The following is a 24,174-nucleotide window of genomic DNA, read 5'->3' as shown; positions in this document are numbered from 1 at the left end:
TTTCCTTTTTTCACCTGTTTCTCCCAGTTACTTCTTTCTTACCCTTTTCTTTTCTCTTTCACATTCTCCCCATACTCCTCCCTCCATCTTTCTTTTATTAGACTCTCTTGCTTGTCCCATGGTTCCCTTTTTAACTATTTTTACCTTAGTTAATTTTCCACCTCTTTCTCCTTGTATTTCTCCATCCTCCTTGTCACTCTCATTCCCCCTGTAATCCTCCCTCTTTCTTTCCATCTCTTATTATGCTCTCTTGCTTGTTCCAACCTGCTCTTTTTCACATCAGTTCCCTTTTCATCTTTTCCTCCCTTTTTTATTTTTCCCTTGTAATGAGGAGAACAGGAGATGTAAAAAGGTTTGGGGATGGCCACCCCGTGTACTGATAAGCAGCAAAGGAAAACACAAAAATGCGTTGATATAAAACGAAGTTGAAGACGCATCTGAGCACAGAGGGTGATACAGAGGGATTTATACGGCTGAAACAGGAAGGGGATGGATCAGGATGGCCGGAAGAGGAAGTGATGGGTTCTGAGGAGGAAGATGTCAACAGGGTTGGACAGAAGTGACATCATCAGAGGGAGGGTTCGGGGTGACGTCATTGGTTGGGCAGTTCTGCGATTGGTCTGCAGAGGGATGAAAGAAGAAAGGATCAGGTGGCAGCGCCAACCCCTGGTCCGGCTTAGAAATAACACTATGTGAGCCCATCAACCTTCTCCCAAGCGCACGTGTGTGACATCCTCTTTTGCTCCCCTCATTTACTTTCCTTTATTGTTTTGTGCTTTACCTTTCCCTCTTTCTTTTCCTTAAAAACTGCCGTTGTTTATGTCACATCGGACCCTCACTGGGTACTTATTTGTCCCTGAATTTTCAGTCTCAGCCCCCATTTTGTCCTAGTTGTTCTTACTTTATTTTTCTGTTTCTGCCATTAGAGTCAGTTAGCGCCTTTCATGGCAGGAGGTTTTGATGAGAAGACTGGCCTGAGCGGACAGATGGGGCTGCTACCAGGATCCACGGTAAGACTGAGGACATTGCAGGTGTGCCCAGAGTAACCAGCCTGCCATCCAAATGAAGGAGCATCTCACATGAGCAGCTTGCCTCCTAGGCTGCTCTGGTCTCTAGGGGGGCGGCACATGTTACATTTAGCATGTGCTTATCTACTCGTTTTGTTTTTTTAGGGTCCTTCAGGACCAAGAGGAGCCCCTGGGCCATCCGGTTCACCTGTAAGTGACATCTTTGACATTAATGATATGTGTATAAGAGACGTAACAAGATGGGAAGTCAGCTGCTCAGCTTGTTAAGTTAGCATCTGATCAAACATGCTCATGTGGTTATGTGTGCAGTCCATACGTGTCTCACTTGCTATGCTATGACTTCATGCTTAAATATATCCTGTCTGTTAGGCACCAGGTGAAAAATAATTTTCCCATCCAGCTTATTTATTTCCATTATTTTGTAGGGTCCGAGCGGTCCACAGGGCTCACCTGGAGAAGCTGGAGACCCCGGACAAATGGCAAGTACATTTCTCATAAAATGTCTGAAACCTAAACTCCATCTGAAGGCTCAGAAGGGGACCTTGGTTTTGAAGTCCATGATGTCACAGAGAGTGGCAGACATTCATAGATGACGCTTATATCAGAGTCGTGACACCATCAAGGAAGCCGTGCCTCACATCCATTGAGGAATACATTCAACATGACCATTTTAGATAATCAACCTTTATATTATACAGTGGCCTTCATAGATCCCACTTTGGGCAGGCTAAGGTATAAGGTCATTAGAAATATAAAATGCCAGGCGAGTGGAATGGTGGTGGGCATTGACCCAAGCAACAAAGAGTAAACTGGTTGGGGTGTCCCTCTGGTTGTTCTTCTAAGATATGATATCAGGGATGCATTCTGTGAAGAGTCAAACATTCTTCTTTGATATAATGGAGCACTCCAGGTACAGATGTCAAAATGCAATGAAGCACATCATTTTTCACCTCCATAGCTCCATGACTGAGTTGCCACAAATTATTCTTTTCTTGCATACTTTAATATAAAAAGGATGACACCACCAAGAAGTTGGGGCACCAACCAGAAAACTCCATTTAACCCCCGAGGCAAGTCTTCAGCAAAGCAATGAACAAATCAATGAAATCATGGATTGACTAGTGGCCCAGCATTGTTTTAAAGCTTTTCTCTAGGAGAGATCTGTCCTCTGAGAGAGCAGGGTCTGGAATGAATGCCAATATCCACTTGTCTCTCTTCTTTAATAGGGAAAGGACCAGAAGGGACAGGACTTCTGATAAATGGGGCATAAGTGGCAGGAGCAGCTACCAGCTGTGTCACACCCTAATGCTTCCCTGTTATTCTCACCTGACCTGAGCCAGAGGAGCAATCCTGAGGCCTGCATGTATAAAAAATAAAACAGATGTCTGTCTGTCTGTCTGTCTGTCTGTCTGTCTATCTATCTATCTATCTATCTAGCTGCTATACAGTGCCTTTCACATCTATCTATCTATCTATCTATCTATCTATCTATCTATCTATCTATCTATCTATCTATCTATCTATCTATCTATCTATGCACATCAGTGCCATCTACTGGGAGATGGGAGGCAGTGCCCCTATGCCCTTAATGCATGCTGTCACTGATTACTACACCCAGCTTTTAGCTCTGCTCATAGTGAACCCTGTGCACTAAGTGTCCAGCTCTGAGTCTCTATATGGAAATGTATACATTGATACAATGAAGGTGGGTGGGATAACTGAAGCTTTACTGGCCCCTTCAGAAAGAGAAGTGAGCTCAATCAGTCATTTCCTTTATCCAGGCTGTCTAGGATGGTAATAACTCTGAGCAGGTTGTGTTTGTACCCGTGGTAGTCCCATATCGACATTACCTCTCTTCTTAGCATTAGGCTAACCAAAAAGTGTCCCTATGCAGCACATGAGGTTCCAGGCCTCCTTGTTCCAAGGAACACAGAGGGTGCAAAAGGACATGAGGCTCCTCAGATTTAGTTCTAGGATATCCAGCAGGGTTGGTGCAAACTGGGCATTCCCAGAAGATATGCAGTGATGTTTCCTCATTTGTGATGTGCCATGAGCAGTGACTACATCTGCACAATTTCCTGGCATTCATGAAGGACTGGAATGGTAGTCTTCCCTGGATGGCTGACCTTGTCAGGTTTTTGTGTTTGTTGATGAGGCTGTCAGAGGCCACATTCTCCCAGACTGTCTCTGCCACCTCCTTGACAATGAGTACTCACGTCAGTGAAGCTTTAATGGCCTCTTATGGGAGAGGAGTGAACTCAAGCTATCCTCTTCTTTGACCAGGCTGCCTAGGATGGAAAAGTCTCTGGACAGGCCTTGGTTGCCTTGTCTGACAAAACATTTGGTAGCAGATCGCTTCATTGGTTAAAGACCATAATGGACGCGGAGAGTTCTGTTTTTAATATGTGAAACTTTTCTATTTTGTCCTTCTAATTCTTTTTCTCCCTTCTGAGGGGGTGCCTCAGGTGCACAGAAATGTCTTACATTATTTTATATTCTTTCTTTTTGCTCTGTTGTTATGGTTTATCACTTTCTTGATGCTGTCCCCTTTCTTACAGTCATGTGAAAAAGTTAATGCACCCCATATTCTTTTTTCTATCTTCTGTGGATATTTCAAGATTTGATCTTCATTTAAACAGCATCTTATAGATAAGAGGATGTAGCTGGAAAAAAAAACATGAAAATTTGAGTTTGTGTGAAAAATAATGTACATCTATGCCATTTCCAACAGTGGAAAACGTAAGATCACCATTGGCACTAATGGCTGGCATTGCCCTCTCACGTCATCTTTTCCTATCATGGCAATTGTCAGGCAGTCTCTGACATTGAAAGCAGAAAGATTTTCCCATTCCACCATGCAACTGTGTGATGTCTGAGGGGTGTCTTGCCTTCACAGACCATTTTAAACACTCCCCGCCCCCCATCATCTTGAGTCAGGCTTTGACTTGGCCATTCCAGAACCCTCCATTTATAGGGCCATTGTCCTGTTACAAGGTCCACATTTGGTTAAGCTTCAATCTTTTCACAGATGGTCTCTCATTATCCTCAGTAAAAAATTCCTAATGGATTCCATGATGGCAAACTGCCCAGATCCTGATGCAGCAAAGCAGTCCCAAAGCAGAATATATCCACCTCCATGGTTTACAACTGGTTTTCACCAAACATGTCTTCTGGTACTGTGGCCAAATAATTGCCTTTGCTTCATTTGTTCCTGGAGTCCAGGGGCCTCATGCGTAACACAGTGCATAGAATTCACACTAAAACATGGCGTACGGAGAAAAGCGGAATGTTAGTACGCACAAAAAAATCCAGATGCATAAATCTGTATGTTCGCCAACTTCCATGTTCTTCAGCTCCATAAATCCCAGTCAGCATGAAAAGTAACGCACGTGCACGCGCCTGATGCCACTCCCAAACTCCTCCCAGAATTACGCCCCTTTGAATATCCAAATCAATATAAATAGCCCTTAAGTTCAGCATTCTGTGAAAAGGCAATGGCAAAAGCACGAGGAAAAATAGAAGAATTTCAGCGAATACCAAGTGGAGGCAAAGAAAAAATGTACAAATTGTCGATGTAAACAGTGATATTAACAACAAAAGAAAGTTGATCGAGTGACATAGAGTGTCGGAGAAACTCGAAAGCTCAAGTTCACAAAGTCGCACAGTGCCCGAAATAAAAAAGTTGTCACATATCAAAGTCGGCGTGAAAAGGCGAGTCGTACCTCACTGTCTGAGTGTCATATGAAAGCTTATTAGGGTACAGAGAAAAAAAAAATAGGCACACAGTGAGAAAAAAACTCGAAATGTCTACTTTAATCTCAAAATTTCCACTTTAATCACGTAGTTTATTTTGTCATTAAAGTAGAACATCATAAACTTCATCTCAAAATCATCTAATTTACTAGTTTCTCAAATCCCATCGTAACTAAAGTAGCACGTTAAATGCTTTGTTTTGTATTTGTTCTTCTATGTGCTCTGTGTGTGTGAATCACTACGTGCTTCCGGGCTTTCTCTTCCTCTGACAGAACACAGAATCCATTACATTCGTGATATTACAGCTCTCTGAATAATTTAAATACTGGGATGTATATTTGATATCATTTTCATGATTATAGGAGTTAAAGCATGTAATTAAACATGGGAACATGGTGGCGCAGTGATAGTGATGAGCTGGCGCCCTGTCCAGAGATTGTTTCTGCCTCCCGCAAGATGCTTGCTGCGGCGTGCGCGACCTTCGATGAAATAATTTATTGTAGCAGTACAGTGATCCCTCGCTATATCGCGCTTCGTCTTTCGCGGCTTCACTCCATCGCGGATTTTAAATGTAAGCATATGTGAATATATATCGCGGATTTTTCACTGCTTCGCGGATGTCTGCGGTCTACAGTACGTGTGCTTCCTCAGTTGATCTGCCCATTAGAATTCAAACAAGGGACGCATTTGAATTGAAACAAGGGACGCTATTGGTGGATGGCTGAGAAGCTACCCAATCAGAGCATGCGGTTAAGTTCCTGTGTGCTGCTGATTGGCTCAGCAACGGAGTGCTGCATTAACCAGGAAGTACTAATCTCACTCATTCAGCTTAACGTGCACAAGCGCCAACAGAAGATGCAAATGATTGCAGAAAAGGTAAAAGTTTTGGATATGTTGAAGGAAGGAAACCGCTACACCGCTGCAGGACACCATTACAGCATAAATGAGGCCGTGATTCTTTTTATTTAAAAAGGAGGAAAAGCATATAAGATCTATGGCCACAGTGTCCTTTAACCAGGGTGCAAAATGAGTTGCAAGTGGACGTTGTAAGGCAGTAGTCTGGATGGAATCTGCTTTAGGGATTTGGATTGAAGAGTGCTGGAAGAAGAACAACGGCGGTGCTAAACAGTCGCCTGAAGAGGCTCCTTTAAAAGAGCTGTAACGCTATCCTTTGTTGTGCAGTAAAATTAAACTCATCGTTATCGGACAAGTCGTCGTGTCATTGTTGGCGAGTAACCATAATTAATTATTTATGTACAGTACTTATTACATGTACATAGTTTAGTGTCGCTGTACACACATTTTATTGTATACAATTTTTCTTGCATTGTACGTATTTATTGATGGTGGCCTCTCTGTCGTAATGGCTGTAACATATGTGATATCGGAGACGCTCGATATCTTTAAAATAATATTTAGGTTTTACTGTATGTAAACTGTTTACATACATAATTTCAACGAATCTTACCTAATATCTAAGAGAATACAAAGGGTTTATGCTGTATAATTGTGCGTGAAATGTTTATAATAGTGTGGGAGAGTTTATAAGGGCTTAAAATATATAAAAATAACCATATAAACATATGGTTTCTACTTCGCGGATTTTCTTATTTCGCGGGTGGCTCTGGAACGCAACCCTCGCGATGGAGGAGGGATTACTGTACTGTCTCTTTCAAACGTACTAACTTCCAATTCCTGTCCTTCCTTTTCTTTCTCCAAATACCCAATCGCAACATAATCTGTAAGCTTAGTACTCCGATTCTTCAAAACTTTTAAGGAACATTGAAATATCTTCGTAGTACATGTTTAATTATTCTATCCATCTGTACGTCCAGTGTCGCGCCAGCACCAGCAAGAATACAGCGTGAGGCAGGAACAATCGCTGAATGGAATGCCAGCTCGTTGCTAGCGCTGTGCCACCATGTCCTCACATGTTTAATTATTAACAATATAGATTATTTAAATTATGTTAACATTTTATCTGTATAATGTAATAAACATATTTTGCTGCATTTCCTCTATAAAATGATATCGTCATCATATGTAAATATGCGCTTTATAAAGTGGTTCAGGTTGTGCAATATTATAACTGTATCTCAAGTTTACAGTGAGGTGATTGTACTTATAAGTACCAACAGTTCTACAAGGAGCACTTGATGGACTGATTGAGTGCGTTTAGAGTTCTTGGGATGAAACTGTTTCTGAACCGCGAGGTCCGTACAGGAAAGGCTCTGAAGCGTTTGCCGTATGAGAGCAGCTCAACAGACAGCATGGCTGAGGCAGCGTGTGCTTGATGCTGTATACCGATAATTCTCTTTCCAATCAGCTGCTGCAGAGCTGTGATTCCACACTCAGATATAGTGATATAAATACTCCGAGTGGTGCAGTGAGAGTAAAAGATGATCCACTGTGGCAACCCCTAACGGGAGCAGCTGACAGAAGAAGAAGAAGATGCAGTGAGAGCAACAATGCTAAAGCAGCTATGGTATTTGGAATAGTTTGACCATTCTGTGGACCATTATACTGTTCCAGGTTAATTACAATCAGATGCATTAAACTAATAAACAATATGCGATTAATTTCAGTGTATTTATAAAGCCACGTCAAGGATGTGGATCTAAAAAGAAAGGGAAACCATACTTGAACAAAAGCACTGCTTTGACGCTGGGTGCTGCCAGTTTGCAAAACCGAGTAGAGAACTTGCGTACGCCAAGGATTGAGCTAGCATGAAAATGTGCGTGGCTTTACACCAAGTTTAGGTTTTATACATCGCAATTTGAGCATTGAAATGGGAGTACGCAACATTTTTGTGTGTACGCACCGTTTATACATGAGGCCCCAGGTCTTTGCATGATGTTTACAGATGAACTTCAGTTTTGCCCTGATGTTCTTTCCTACTGGCACACCTCCCATGTAGAGCTCATTTTCTAATGGTAGACTCAAGCACTTTGACATCGGCCAAAGCTGACTGGTGGACCTGTAATGAAGTTCTGGACTTCTTTCAGTATTTTGCATTCTACCCTTGAGCTGAACTTTCTGGGGGGTGTCCTGGCTGAACAAGTTTGCAGTCTTTTGAAATCTTCTCCACTTGCATATGAACTTCTGGACAGTGAAATGGTATACAGTGGCAGGAAGATGTTTTATGAACCCTTTGGTGCTGCATTAATTGGTCATACAATGTGATCCTGTCTTCATCTAAGTCAAAAATATAGACAAGCACAGCTAATAACTAGCTAATAACACACAAACAACTCTAATTTTTTATGTCTTTATATTTTGCTTGGCTTTTCTCTACATTGAACACACCTGTAAAATAATCGCAATGTGCTGTGGAAAAAGTAAGTGTAACCCTTGGATTTAATCACTGGTCGAACCTCCTTTGGCAGCAATAACCTCAAATGAGCACTTCTGGTAGTTGCGGATCAGACCTGCATAATGTTCAGGATGAAGTTTGGACCAGTCTTCATTACAGAACTGTTTCAGCTCAACCCTATTCTTAGCATGTCTGCTGTTAACAGCTCTCTTGAGGTTACTCCACAGCATCTCCATTGGGTTAAGGTCTGGGCTCTGCCTATCCCTCACCAAAAGGAGGATTTTCTTTTTTGGATGGTGCTCTGCTGTAGACTTACTTTGATATTTATGGTCCATGTCCGGCCGTATCACTCAGCTTCTACTGAGTGTCAGCTGGTGGTCAGCCATCTAGACATTATCCTGTCCTCGCTAAACTTGGGAATTCATTTGCTCCTCAATGATGGCAAGCTGTCCAGGCCCCAAGGTAGCAAAGCATCCCCCCAAATCATGACCATTAATCCACTGTTCTTCACTGTTAGAATGTTTTCATGCTGGTATGTGTTGCCCTTTTTTACACCATATGTATTAATGCATTTTCTTCCTGAACAATTCAACATTAGTTTCATTAGTCCATAAAACATTTTTCCAATAGCACTGTGGTGTGTCAAGGTGGTCTTTTGTAAACTTCAGGCATACACTGATTTTTTTTTGTGGGAGCTATGGCTTCCTCCTTGATGTCCTGCCATGGGCACACTCCTGTTTAATGTCATGCATATAAGTAGATTCGTGAACAGAGATGTTCACCTGTTCCAATTATTCCTTCAAGCCTTTAGCTATTAGTCTGAGGGTCTTTTTTACATCATTGAGCATTTTGTGTTGTGCCTTTCAGGTGATCTTCACTGAACACCAACTTCAAGGGAGTACAGCCACAGTACCAAATCATCTCCATTTATACACAGTTTTTCCAACTGTGGTGTGATGAATATCTACACGGTGTAACAAAGTTAGCCAAGAGACGTCAAAGGTTTGGGGCAGCTTCCCATATAACATGCCCTGGCTGCAAATGGGTATTTTTTGTGAGTTGTGTTCAGGGTGAAATCCAAAACAGAACTGATTTTAGTTTGATAACATGGCGGCTTTAAAGGCAAGTGACAGGAAGTGACGTAATCCATAGCACCGGAAGTGACATCATCCATAGTGTAGGAACCAGAAGTGGCATCATTCATGACACTGGTACTGGAGGTGATGTCGTCCATAGCGCCAGTACTAGAAGTGACGTCATCAATAGCGGCAGTACAGGAAGTGACGTCATCAATAGCGGCAGTACAGGAAGTGATGTCATCAATAGTGGTGGTACAGGAAGTGACATCCTCACTAGCGCTGGCACCTAGTGGGATTTTCCGTGGATAGTCTGCAGAGGATGGAGGAGAGAAAAAGTTAGTGCAGCTCGCCACCGCCTGGTCTGGCGTGGTACTAATATTATTAAGGCCCTCCAAATGCCTCCCAATCGCACGAGTGTGACAACGGTTTGAATTGACTTTGTAACCCAATCCAGCACATTAACAATTCTTGGTCGTAGATCTTTTTTTGCAAGGCCTGCGACACATTAGCAGACGCCTCTTCTAAATAGCAAACGCAAAATATTTGAGTCTGTTTTTATTGGTCAAAGTAGCTCTAAGCCACGCCTCTAATCTCATTTCTTTGGTTGGACTCCATGTTTGCTGACTCCTGACTCCAGTTAGCTTCTATTGAAGTCGTCAGCCTAGGGATTTACACACAGTGACGATTTGAATGATGTATTCAGTATGTACAGCAACAATACAAGTATCTGTAAGTTATTAATTAAAACAAATTTTGTTTGTTCTTTTTTGTAATTTGGATAAAGATATCTTAAGACAAATGTATACATAAATGTAGTTATTTCCAAAGGGTTCGCAGACACTTTCTTGCTGCTGTATTTCCAATTGTTTAGAGATTTTTTTCAAATTCCTTTCCAGACTCCCAGGAATCTAGAATCTTCTTTCTGGAGTCTTCAGAGTGCCCTTTCCATCTCGGTCTGGTGAAGACACACACAATTCAACAACAAACAAAGTGTCAGTGGTTTATATCAGAGAAGAACTTCTCCTATGATGTTTGCACCCAGTTCTAATGTGAGGCAATTGAAGTTGTGATAAATGCAGGGATGCACTTAGTTCTGCTTTTCTACTTTCTCGTATACGAAGTACAAGGAAAGTATTGTAATCGTCCAAAGATTTGATATTGAGATTTTAATCAATCTCGACTTTCTTGTGTACGAAGTATAGGGAAAGTATTAGAACCATCAAAAATTCGAATTTGAGATTTTGATGAATCTCAATGTTTTAGACCAGCCTGGTTTTCTCGTATACGAAGTATAGGGAAAGTATTAGAACCATCCAAAAATTCGAATTCAAGATTTTGACGAATTTCAATATTTTAGACTTCCCAGACTTTCATGTATATGAAGTATAGGGAAAGTATTGGAATCATCCAAAAGTTTGATGTCGAAATTTTGATGAATCTTGATGTTTTAGACCTCCATGACTTTCTCGTATACGAAGTACAGAGAAAGTATTGGAATCCTCCAAAAATTCCATTTCGAGATTTTGATGAATCTCGACATTTTAGAATTCCTTGAGTCCGAAAATACCATTGTTGGAATTATCTCTGTGTGTCCATCTGTGTGTCCGTCTGTCTGTCTGTCTGTCTTCGTGTGTGGGTAAACACGATAACTTGAGTACATTTTCACTTAAGTCAACCAAAATTTGCACACAAGTATTAGGTACAAAACGTAGATTTCTGTCAACTTTTGGGCTGTTTTCATTAACCGAAAGTGGTAATTTACCTTTTATTCATGCAGCTGCAGAGTCCAATTTATTCAACTTTACTTTTAAAATAATTGTTCAATATATTATTAATCTGATTTGATTTGCTGTTGATGGTTCTTTAATGTATATAATATAAAAATATAATCATTGTCTCCTCGGATAAGTGGAAGAGGATGGATGGATGGATCATTGTCTTGCGGTTTACTTCTCAAATATCCATCCCCATATCTGAGTATATGAAAAAGTCGAGAGGAGATCACTCCCAATTTTTCATTTATATTTCTTTAAATTATACAAAAGTCAAAAAGATGTATAGATGTTTGTTATATTTTAGAGCCTATGGATACTGTTTAGATGAAAATTAAGTCTTAATATGTCCGCCTATGTTAAAAAAAGAAGAAAGCTTTTCATGGGGTATACTTATTTTTTCACATGATTTATACCTTTTACGTACATTTCAATTTCAATAAAAAACTAGAAAATCGAACTGACCTTTGGTCCTTCCAAGATAAAGTACCTGCAGGTTGCCGCGCTGCACATGGCTGACGCACAGCGGATGCCAGAGCTGTCAGTTTTTTTTCTGTGATTTGCCCCACACTGAGCAGATGTTGCTGCTCTTCTTTTTCATCCTGCCTTGTCACATGGTTGAGCAGTTAGCCATAAGAAGAGGTGAACCCCAATAACTTTAGCTACATTTTTTACTTCAGCAGCATGTATCATGTAATAATCTTTTGATTAAGCCCAAGAAGAAGGTGCTAGCCCCAAAAACCCTTTGGTTGTTCAAGCATAGCAGCAAATTGGAAACTTCAGACAAACTCCCAGAAAAAGATGAAATGAATCTGACTACGAAAAAACCACAGCCAAACTAGAATTAAATGACAGAAATGGATTCCCTCACCTCCACAACCCCCAATATAACTACATAAAAAACATGACAAAACAAACAAAGATCTAATGGCATGAGGTCAGCTCTTCTGGAGGGTATACTGCACTTGTTTTTGACAGCCCTCACTACCCTAATCCTAACCCTACCCTGATCTCCAACTCATTCTAAGACTCATCGGTATTTTGTGTCACAAGCTCTCACTCCCTCCTTTGATTTCCAACTTTTCTTTTCTCTTGCAGGGGTCTGCCGGCCCACGCGGTCCAGAAGGTCCCATCGGGAAGACAGGTGAAGATGTACGTTTGTCGACCTATCATTAACTTCTGGGGCAGCTTGGTTTGGCTGGGTCAGGGGTGACCCCTAGGAGGCTTCACTTCAGTTGCCTGTTTGCTTAGTAATGACTGGGCTCCTTCTCCTCACATTGAGGCATCTGGAAGATGTGCTCAAAAAGGGACCCCGTAGTGTGGCCCTGTGAGCAAACAAATGCTGAACGAGGGCAACGTTTAGCATGAGAGGCCAGTCATGTTGCAGACCTGTGGAACACCTGCAGATTTACTATGCAGTACTGGTGTGGTTCTGCCATGAAGGGGCTAAAGAGAATTACCAAAGATACTGAGAGGAACGGAAAGGCAAGGTAATCCTACAGTTCAACTTGTCTTCTTACCTTCAGGGAGAAGACGGAAAATCAGGACAAGCAGGAGAAGTGGGATTCCCAGGCTCCCCGGTAAGAAGGACTCTCACGCTTCCTCTTCTTTCTTACTTCTGTCTGAATGAGAGAGCCTCGTGTGGCTCGATCTGTCTTAATATAGTGCCTTTTAAGCCATGTAATTAGAAGTGTGTGCTGGGTGAACCTCCCTAGACACATCAAGTAACACTTTATTCTCTTTGTCCTCCTCAATGCTCTGGGCCACTGTGGGCCACTCATCACTCTCATGTGGCTGTGCGAGCCGAAGGCATTCACTCCATTATACCCGATGAGAACACCACCGAGTGCACAGGCCTCCTCAGGGACAATGATGCCAACTGAAAGCATCGTGCAGTTGTATATAGTGCCTTTCATGGAAACAACACTATGGAGTAATTTACGAAATATCAGCTCAGATTGATCATATAGTCACTATGCACACTACCACAAAATGGAGTGTCTGATATTATGTAGAGCTTAGCAGGTTACAAAATCAAAGAAACGCATGCAAATTAAAAGGGGCGTTCAGAGTTATGTAGCTCCTTTCATTATGTGTCATACCAGATCTGCTGGGTATTTAACATTAAGCTTGTCAGAAGCATCACAAGGTGCATTATAAAGTTAAGTGCAATGGTCAGTTATATAGTGCCTTTCACTATGAATACTTCACTGGATTGTAAATATAATATAGCACCTTTCATTGTAAGCGGTACCACAAAGATGAATGGTAAAGAAAAAAACATGAATGGAACAGAGTAATCAAAATAGCACCATCACCTATGCATAGCACCAGATAATTAATGTGGCTATCGTTAAATGGTGGCTTCCGTTGCATGCCATATCACAAAGCAGCTTGCAAAGTCTGTGTGAAGAACCTGATACAAGTAAAATACATTGCTTTAAAGTTATATAGTGCCTTTCATTAGCATCATACCATTTCAATTGGATGTTGAACATTACTGTAAGCCAGTGGTTCTCAATCTGTGGGGCGGGCCCCCCTAGAGGGGCACGAAGTAACAAAAAGGGGGGCGCAAAGATGTGAAAAAAAGAAAACAAGAATCAAAAATATAAAAAATACATCTATTGAAACCAAAACAAATTAATTTAAACTACATTCTGATACTAGAAAAATAAATATAGAGTTAGATAAATGTCGATAAAAGTTAAGTAGGTATAATAAAATATGCATCTATGATATATCATTAATTTAAAAAGAACAAATTGGTATTAGTGGGCTCCTTTCAAAAAAACATTAGGGGGGGCGCGATTAAAACTGTTCTGAAAACTCGGGTCGCAAATACTTAAAGGTTGAGAAACGCTGCTCTAAGCTATCGACTTCCAGACAGTGTTCAGAAGCCATTAAGAAGGCTAACAGAATGTCAGGTTATATAGCGCCTTGATGTGTGGAGTACGAGTCACTGGAGGTTCTGCTCAAGCTTTATAACACACTGCTGAGGCCTCATCTGGAGTCCTGGGTGCAGTTTTGGTCTCCAGGCTACAAAAAGGACATAGCAGCACTAGAGAAGGTCCAGAGAAGAGCAACAGGGCTGATTCAGGGCTACTGGGGATGAGTTATGAAGAAAGATTAAAAGAGCTGAGCCTTTACAGTTTAAGCAAAAGAAGATTAAGAGGTGACATGACTGAAGTGTTTAAAAGTATGAAGTGAATTAGTCCAGTGGATCGAGACTGTTATTTTAAAATGAGTTCATCAAGAAAACGGGGAGACAGCTGGAAACTTGTTAAGGGGAAATTACATAAACATTAGGAAGTTTTTCTTTACACAAAGAACGATAGACACTTGGAATAAGCGACCAAGTAGTGTGGTAAACAGTAAGACTTTAGAGACTTTCAAAACTCGACTTGATGTTTTTTTGGAAGAAATAAGTGGATAGGACTGGCGAGCTTTGTTGGGCTGAATGGCCTGTTCTCGTCTGGAGTGTTGTAATGTTCTGATTAAATAGTGTCCTTCATTGTATATGGCAGAGTGGTGGCTCTGAGGCTAGGGCAGTGGTTCTCAAACTGTGGGGCGGGCCCCCCTAGGGGGGGTGTGAAGTAACAAAAAGGGGGGCGCGAAGATGTGAAAAAAAGAAAACAAGAATCGAAAATATGAAAAATGCATCTATTGAAACCAAAACAAATTAACTTAAACTATCATTCTGATACTAGAAAAATAAATATAGAATTAGATAAATGTCGATAAAAGTTAAGTAGGTATAATAAAATATGCATCTATGATATATCACCAATACTGATGCGCTGTGCAAGAAAGGACAGAGCCGGTTATACTACCTTAGAAGGCTGGCGTCCTTCAACATCTGCAATAAGATGCTGCAGATGTTCTATCAAACAGTTGTGGTGAGTGCCCTCTTCTACGCAGTGGTGTGCTGGGGAGGCAGCATTAAGAGGAAAGACGCCTCACGTCTGGGCAAACTGGTGAGGAAGGCAAGCTCTATTGTTGGCATGGAGCTGGACAGTTTAACATCTGTGGCAGAGCGAAGGGCGTTCAGCAGGCTCCTATCAATTATGGAGAATCCACTGCATCCTCTTAATAGTATCATCTCCAGACAGAAGAGCAGCTTCAGCGACAGACTGCTGTCACTGTCCTGCTCCACTGACAGATTGAGGAGATCGTTCCTCCCCCAAACTATGTGACTGTTTAATTCCATCCGGGGGGGTAAACGTTAACATTTAACATTATACATAGTTATTGTCTGTTTTTCACCTGCATTATTATCATTCTTTAATATTATTTATTGTATCAGTATGCTGCTGCTGAAGAATGTGAATTTCCCATTGGGATTAATAAAGTATCTATCTATCTATCTATCTATCTATCTATCTATCTATCTATCTATCTATCTATCTATCTATCTATCTATCTATCTATCTATCTATCTATCTATCTATCTATCTATCTATCTATCTAATTAAAAAAGAACAAATTGGTATTAGTGGGCTCCTTTCAAAAAAACGTTACGGGGGGCGCGATTAAAACTGTTATGAAAACTCGGGTCGCAAATAGTTAAAGGTTGAGAATTGCTGGGCTAGGGATCTGCACCAGCAATTGGAAGGTTGCCGATTCGAATCCCAGAAATGGCAGAAGTGAATCTACTCTGTTGGGCCCCTTAGCAAGGCCCGTAACCTGCAATTGCTCTACAAGCAGGTCTTCCAACTTACAGGGAAAACTTGAGGGTTGGTGGCAGGATTGGCACTCCAGCCACTGTAAAAAAAAAAAAAACCTCACACTGTTCAGTCTCTGGTCTCAATCCGGGTGGTTCGCCAGGTGGGTGGGTGTAGCAGTCCACTGTCATCAGTGCATGCTTCCAACCTCATCACAAAGTGAATTACAAAGTCCTTGCCAAGAATGATGCACAACTTAAATGCAGTCATCAGTTATATAGCACCTTTCACTATGAATAGAACATATATATCTTTCTCTTATAAAAAAAAAAATTGGGACGAGACTGTAACGAGACGTGATCTTTTGAAGAGACAGAGAGGCACTTTCACGTCCCGCGAGACGGGCGTGATACACATGCAGGGCAGGTTAGAGATAATGGAAGTAGGAAAATTCCAAAGTCTCAAGAAAATGAGAGTACAGCTCACATTAGCGCAAACAAATGGAAAATATTACTCGGTGAAATAACGGAACAGCGAAAAGAGATCAAATAGTGTTTGAGGATGTCTGGGGGAGAAGAGAAACAAGGCAGTGACTTTAAAATGTTTGAAGCGCTGCACGAAATACAGATTACGCGGCATGGCAGCAGCAGCAAGCCAGCAGCTGATTGAGCAAAGAAGAGGTAAAAAAAAACAAGTTACTTGTTTACCATTGTATCACCATTTAAGAGGGTTTCGGAGGAGCAGCCGCGTCTCTTTGGGGTGCATTTAGCCCCCCTCTTCACAACAGCATGTAGAAGTAGAGTAAAGATCACATTAGCGCAAACAAATGGATAATATTACTCTGTGAAATAACGGAACAGCGAAAAGAGATAGAATAGTGTTTAAGGATGTCGGAGGAAGGATCGAGACAAGGCAGTGACTTTAAAACTTTCAGAGTGCTGCACGAAATGCAGATCACGCCGCCGAGAAGCAGCAGCAAGCCAGCAGCTGATCGAGCAAAGAGGAGGTAAAAAAAGGAATTTTTTTCCCATTGTATCACCGTTTAAGAGGGGTTTCGGTGGAGTGGCCGCGTCACCTTGGGGTGCGTTCAGACCCCCTTTTCACAACGGCGCGTAGCGGGGGTGGGGGGGAAAGGGGTCAGCGAGCAAAGCGAGCAGGGGGCGAACCCCCTTTGTGAATAGAAAATATAATATAGCAGCTTTCATTGAAAGCAAATAAAATAAAAGGGATAGCCATAACTCTAGATAGATAGATAGATAGATAGATAGATAGATAGATAGATAGATAGATAGATAGATAGATAGATAGATAGATAGATAGATAGATAGATAGATAGATAGATAGATAGATAGATAGATAGATAGATAGATAGATACTTTATTAATCCCAATGGGAAATTCACATACTCCAGCAGCAGCATACTGATACAAAAAACAATATTAAATTAAAGAGTGATAACAATGCAACAATCCCGGTGGAATATGAGTTGCATAGTGTGTGGGAGAAACGAGAAACGATCTCCTCAGTCTGTCAGTGGAGCAGGACGGTGACAGCAGTCTGTCGCTGAAGCTGCTCCTCTGTCTGGAGATGATCCTGTTTAATGGATGCCGTGGATTCTCCATAATTGACAGGAGTCTGCTTAGCGCCCATCTCTCTGCCACAGATGTCATACTGTCCAGCTCTGTGCCTACAATAGAGCCTGTCTTCCTCACCAGTTTGTCCAGAGGGTGCTCGCCACAACCGTCTGATAGAACATCTGCAGCATCTTATTGCAGATGTTGAAGGACGCCAGCCTTCTAAGGAAGTATAGTCGGCTCTGTCCTTTCTTACACAGAGCATCAGTATTGGCAGTCCAGTCCAGTTTATCATCCAGCTGCACTCCCAGGTATTTATAGGTCTGCAACCTCTGCACACAGTCACCTCTGATGATCACGGGGTCCATGAGGGGCCTGGTCCTTCTAAAATCCACCACCAGTTCTTTGGTTTTGCTGGTGTTCAGGTGTAGGTGGTTTGAGTCGCACCATTTAACAAAGTCCTTGATTAGGTTCCTATACTCCTCCTCCTGCCCACTCCTGATGCAGCCCATGATAGCAGTGTCGTCAGTGAACTTTTGCACGTGGCAGGACTCCGAGTTGTATTGGAAGTCCAATGTATATAGGCTGAACAGGACCGGATAAAGAACAGTCCCCTGCGGTGCTCCTGTGTTGTTGCACATGACGCACATACTGAGGTCTGTCTGTAAGATAGTCCACGATCCATGCCACCAGGTATGAATCTACTCCCATCTCTGTCAGCTTGTCCCTAAGGAGCAGAGGTTGGATGGTGTTGAAGGCGCTAGAGATGAATATATATGAGGAACCAAATATAAAGTAAACTTATTGCTCAAATTTATATAGCATCTTTCATTATGTATCATACCAGGTAAATTGGGTGTTTGACATTAAACAGTGTCTTTTATTGTAAGATCAGGGAGGGAATGTTCCACATTGTGAGGGTGATCCGGTTCACAGGATCCTAATTGCTGAGGACCCGAGCAGCTGGACCAGGCCAAGGGGACACCCACGTAACACCTGGCTGTGGCACATAGATGGTCGTTTCCAGACAGTGGGACCGGACCGTGTAGATTCACCCTCAGGCAATCGCGCCACATGGCCGTAGTGCCGTAACTGTCACTCCCTCACAATGCAGGTAATGTGCCTCAGCAATCGCCCACTCGACACAGTCAAACTAGCGGTACCCAACGATTCACCAAACAGACACCATGCCCAAGGAGTCCAGTCTTTGTCTCAAAGTCACTGGATAGCGTCCATGTCTCGCAACCATATAGTAAGACAGGAAGCACCAGGACTGTAAACACTTGGACCTTGGTCCTTTTGCGGAGATATCGGGAGCGCCACATATAGGGAAAACTCCATAGCCATACACCCCTTTCCAGCGAGTGCAAATGCGAATATCAGCAGAATTTCTTTGCGGCCTTTGTTGATTTTCGTAAAAAGCCCACCACACATGTTAAATGGAATGTCTGATGTTATATGTCACTTTTCATGGTGAGTGTTCTCCAAGATCAATAGTTGCTGCTTATAATAATATAGCATTTTATAGTGTCTTTCAGTGTGCAACATCTTAAAAGAATTTACAAATTCAACCACAGCACAATACCAGCTAGACTTGGCGTTAATGTTATATAGTCCCATTGACTGTAGGCAACAGAATAAAGTGTCTGGCAAGATCCATACCAAGATGGCATTACCAGCTGACTGTGGTGCTTCATGCCACTGAATGTAGCTCCTTTCAGGGTAAATACCTTGTGAAAGCAGCACAAACTGAAGGCAGGTTAACCAGTTTGGTCAGAACGGTGCAGTGAATCAACGCTGGGATCCGAACAATCTAAGGCCAGCTGCTACCATGTAGGCCTTTCACTGGCATCATTGTCCTCTATCTTTTCTTCTCAGATTAGTCACAAATCTCAGTTCCTTAATTGATCCAGTCTCTGACTAATTTGGTTTCCCAGAATTTAGGCAGGATGCTGATGGCCCATTTGATGGTCTGATTAACCTTTTTTTTTATTTTCCTGCAGGGTGCCAGAGGGTTCCCAGGTGCTCCAGGTCTCCCGGGTATTAAAGGTCATAGGGTAAGTTTTTTTTTGGGGGGTCAGTAAAGTTTGAGCTCTTACTGAATGAGATGAAAGACTGAGCTCACTGCATCTGTAGCCCCCAACTGAGAATTTGTTGCCTTAGTGTCATTAGTTGTAGTGTGAGGAAAAGGTTAACCCTGAACTTGGGAACAGGACAGTCACCGCAGTGGACCCGGGAAAGAATTGGTCACTGGGAGGAACAATGGGTGGGCAGCTCCAGGTGGGAATCAGTCATTCCTCCAATTGTAAACATAGGAGAAGGAATGGGATGTGGGATATGGGACGTGAAGTTTGATGTGAATCAGCCATATAAAAATGGGTTTGCCGATTGTCCAGTCTGATGACACAAAACCTCTTCCAGTTTCTTTAAGTGAAATGTGAAATGAGTTTGATACCTTGGTGTCAGTAATGGGATTCTAGAGAAAAATGCATCAGAGGAAGATGACACATTTATGCTGTGAATGATATTCAGTGCAGTAATGGTGGCAACAGTGGGACTGATTACCCGTTAACCTATGACACTGCAGCAGTGTACGGCTGGACCTGACAAGGTGTGCACTGTGAGGGCTGTGCCAGTTAGTTTTTACAATATGTGAGTATGTGGACGCTTGAGGGCGCTGTTGCCCCGTGAAAACCCAACAGACAGATGATCTGGACACAGGTTTAAAAGCACTAAGAAATAATTTAATTTTCTTCTTCAAAGTGCCCCAAAACACCTCCACCACTATAAACACAATCAATAATAATTCTTTTCCTCCTCTCCTCCCAGCAGCTCTGTCACACTCCCTCCCAACTCCAGCTCCACTTGCTGGGTCTGCACCAGTCCTTTAAATAGGTTTTGAAAAAATTTTGTACAGATCCTCTACCTGAGAATTTGATTTTTTCCAATTTCAAATAATATAAAACATCGGTTTCCCACTGACTTATCAGAGGAGAGTTAGGATTCTTCCAATTTAACAGAATAAGTCTGCGTGCCAAAAGTGTAGTGAATGCAATCACCGTTTGCTTGTCCTTGGTCTGTGCCCTTCTGATATTAGTAGTTGGATTGCCATGTCTGAGAAAAGAACCCCTCCGTGAACACAACACTTATGTGGCACACACAATGATTAATGTTTCTGCCAGTGTGTAACAGATTGGTGCTCATGATGGGATGCCACAGGGTTTAGAGTGTACACGTAAGTAGTTTTGCCAAGTGGGCTTTTCTTAATCAAGTTCAGTTGGTGTGAGAGGTGTAATTGATGCTGTCAATTAGCTCAGATAATGATGGGTACATTCCAAGGCTCATACCATGGATCTGTGTGAATTGCGCCCACTGACGTAACAGTTCATTTTCTCAAATCTTTCTAGGGTACTCGGGTGTTGTATCATGTTAGCCATTATGAATGTAATGAGAAGTCAAGCAAAACCTTTTGTGATCTCTAAAATTTCCTTATAAATTTCAGGGAATTCCAGGAACAGACGGGCCAAAAGGAGAGCCTGGTGCCACGGGTTCAAAGGTAACCGATGCTTTTCATGTGCCTAGTGACTCTGACTCACTGTGTTTCACCAGGCTGACAGCATTACTGTTTATTTTCAGGGTGAATCTGGACCTTCTGGTCAAATGGGAGCAAATGGTCCTGAGGTAGGTGGGCACATCAGGCACTCACTGTATAGTATTTCCTACTAAATTTCAGGCTTTGGTCACATTGTTGGACTCTGTTCTAGGGTACAAGGGGCATGCCAGGGGAAAGAGGACGACCTGGACCTACTGGAGCAACGGTAGGAATGAACTCTTGTATTACCCATGATGCTTTGCAGACTATATCCTAAAATTGCTTTTATTTTCTAATTAAGAACTTCTTGGGCACTCTGGGTGCAGCTGCCCTTTTACCCACAGTTAATGTAAGGAGCAAGTGGTGCCATATAGGAACCCTAAAAGTCAGGGAGTGCTACAGGAACAGCTGATCAACTGTAAAAGCAGCAGATAATGACTCTGCACTATACACAATGCCACTTGTGCCAGGAATATGCAGTCTGCTGCCCATGTGAGGTGGACATTCTCAGACTCAGATTACAAACTGGGCAATACTGCTTGTGTCAGTTGTGCCATTTAATAGAGCATTGGAGAGTGGAAGAGCAACGGGTCAATGAGGCATCTGTGTCTATACCAGGAAGACATTCTGATAGTGTTTGTGATACTGACTGTATGTGGCACTGACAATGCCAGGAAGAAGGGAGTGAGGAACAGGCAAAGCTCATTGTTCCTGTCTGTGCCAGTCAGGGATCATGATAGCCGTAAGGTAGAGTGTAGGCAATGATGGCCTTGGTTGGTGTGACATGTAAGGTTTCTGAGGGGCAAATGAGCCATTAAAGTCAAAACACAAGGTATGCCAGGTAGAAAAGGTGATCTATGCCAAATAAAGACAAGCATATACTGAGAGTGCTAAAGGTAATGCTTTTCATTTGTAGTAATGGCTCATAAGGTAGTTGGAGCTAGGGATGGCCACATAAAAGTGGTGGGGGGCTGGGGGGGCCTGTCTTTGGCACTATAAACCAAGTCTGCATTCCAGTGTCTGTTCTTACAGCTTTCCAGGTGGGTGTGAAGCTCTGTTCTGCTGTTTAAATATTTTATTGTTGTCTTTTGTTTGCAGGGTACGCGTGGTCCAATTGGCAATGTGGGCAAACCGGGTCCAATTGTGAGTAATTTTAAACTTTATTATCAAAAGATGGTCAGGCTGAGGTGGGGCTTTGGAAAAAGATGAAATTTGACAGTGACGTGCATGGAGAGCTGCAGATCAGATCAGGTGTGGTACTCTGTAAAGATGGACGTCTCAGAGATAACAAAAATATAAATATAAAAATTGGAGGGCTGTTTTTTCTTTGTTATGCAGAGTCCATCTTTTACAGGTTTCATTGTGGCGGAGTGGTGGCTCTGAGGCTAGGGATCTGCACTGGCAATCGGAAGGTTGCCGGTTCGAATCCCATAAATGCCCAAAGGGACTCTGCTCTGTTGGGCCCTTAAGCAAGGCCCTTAACCTGCAACTGCTGAGCGCTTTGAGTAGTGAGAAAAGCGCTATATAAATGCAAAGAATTATTATTAAAGAATTATTGTTTGTGCCCACTGCTCACATGCTCTTCTTCTTTCAGGGCCCACTGGGCATCAATGGCTCACCAGGTTTCCCAGGATCTCCAGGAACAAAGGTAACTACCGATCTTGTAAATCTTGTGCCCAGAGGCGTAGCTAGGGTTTTCAGTGCCCGGGGACAACTGAAGATTTTGCGCCCCCTCCTGTTTGCCGAAATGCAATGGGGAAGGGAAATTTGACACCCACTGGATGCTGCTCCTGGGGACAGATATCCCCCCTTGCCCCCCCCCCCCAAGCTACGCCACTGCTTGTGCCAGCAGCAGAGGTTGAACTATTGGCATGTGCGTTTTGACCTTCTGAGTGCGCAGAATTCTGCCAGGTGCCCCAGTGTGTGATCTCCAAGTTGATGGAGCCTGAAGAACAGTGGCTTCTGATTTTAAGTTTGGTCCAAATGGCACAGAAGAGGTGGAAGAGGATGAGAAGGGGCAGGGGAGAACAGTGGCAAGTTTAGGCCACTTTGTGCCTCAACAGTAATGGCTCTAGAGTCCAAGGGTGTGATACTTAAGTGTTTCTCTTTCATTTTTGTCTTATTTTGAAACTCCTACATGTGCACCCAATTTAGCTGCCCAGTCAGGAGAGTCTATGGGGAGCAGGTTACTGTTGGGGGGTGGTGGGGAGGGTCTTGGGCTGGAAGGAGGAGTTAAACTCAGCCACAGTCCTATTGGCACTCCAGCACAATATGACGTTTAGAGCTTTGACGTAAAGTCAGACCTCACTCAAAATTTCAGCCCCACAGTTGGTGCCATGTTAAAAAAAGTTGCATTTACTGAACAGAAAGTGCAGAGGGGATGGAAAGAAGAAAGATGAAGAAGGCTTCAGTAGGGATGCCATTTGAAACATAAACGAATAACTGCCAGGTTGTAAGAGCAATCGACATGCAGGTACACAAAGCCTGACTCCATAATGAGGATCCAAAACACAAACTGAAGAAAAACAGAAGAATAATTGATACGTTTTTCCAAAGAAAATAAACAAGAAAAGCAAAATACCCACAAGACAGGGATATGAAACATTTTAAAATAATCTAATCTATCCATTTACTGACCTCATTCAAACAAATTCAAGGTTTTATGGCACCATAGGTATAGCTAGCGGGCAATTTTTTGGTTTTGAACACAGACTGTAATACAGTATAATGTATTTGACAATAGTTCCAAGAATTGATCATAGACAGAATTCCAATTCATTTACTTTTTACAAAACCTTGAAATTAATTACTGGCTGTATGCCCTTCTGGGGCACTGGTGCCAATGTCAGAAATGCTGGACTCAAGGTTGGAACCAATCTGGGACGGGAGGCCTGTCCATTATAGGACATATGCATGCATACTCACTTGCTCGCTCGCTCACTTACTTACTTACTTGTTCACTCACTTGCTCGCTCACTCACTCACTCCCTCACTTACTCACTCACTTACTCGTTCACTCACTCACTTACTCGTTTACTCGCTCACTCACTCACTCACTCACTCACTCACTCACTCACTCACTTACTCGTTTACTCGCTCACTCACTCCCTCACTTACTCACTCACTCACTCACTTACTCGTTCACTCACTCACTCACTGTCTCGCTCACTCACTCACTCACTCACTTATTCACTCATTCACTTACTCGTTCACTCATTTGCTCGCTCACTCACTCAATCACTTACTCACTCACTCGCTCACTTTCTCGCTCGCTCACTCACTCACTCACTCACTTACGTATTCACTCATTCACTTACTCGTTCACTCACTCCCTCACTTACTCACTCACTCACTCGTTCACTCACTCACTCAGGCCCGATTTGCATTTGACAATGAAACAAA

General features: G+C 42.5%; 1 protein-coding gene across 1 annotated transcript in view; it reads left to right on the top strand.

The window, feature by feature from the left end:
* col5a2a (collagen, type V, alpha 2a) overlaps window positions 1–24,174 on the top strand; it is a 157,770-nt gene that overhangs the window by 83,473 nt on the left and 50,123 nt on the right. Inside the window, exons 8-18 of the mRNA XM_028806192.2 lie at window positions 927–1,010; window positions 1,173–1,217; window positions 1,454–1,507; window positions 12,044–12,097; window positions 12,472–12,525; window positions 19,184–19,237; window positions 20,683–20,736; window positions 20,817–20,861; window positions 20,945–20,998; window positions 21,871–21,915; window positions 22,367–22,420. Coding sequence (XP_028662025.2) covers window positions 927–1,010; window positions 1,173–1,217; window positions 1,454–1,507; window positions 12,044–12,097; window positions 12,472–12,525; window positions 19,184–19,237; window positions 20,683–20,736; window positions 20,817–20,861; window positions 20,945–20,998; window positions 21,871–21,915; window positions 22,367–22,420 — 597 coding nt within the window. The remainder of the gene's footprint in view (window positions 1–926; window positions 1,011–1,172; window positions 1,218–1,453; window positions 1,508–12,043; window positions 12,098–12,471; window positions 12,526–19,183; window positions 19,238–20,682; window positions 20,737–20,816; window positions 20,862–20,944; window positions 20,999–21,870; window positions 21,916–22,366; window positions 22,421–24,174) is intronic.

The sequence above is a fragment of the Erpetoichthys calabaricus genome, chromosome 8 (assembly GCF_900747795.2).
Source record: "Erpetoichthys calabaricus chromosome 8, fErpCal1.3, whole genome shotgun sequence".
NCBI lineage: Eukaryota > Metazoa > Chordata > Cladistia > Polypteriformes > Polypteridae > Erpetoichthys > Erpetoichthys calabaricus.
The sequence above is the reverse complement of the archived record's forward strand: the minus strand, read 5'-3'. Positions and strand labels throughout refer to the sequence as shown.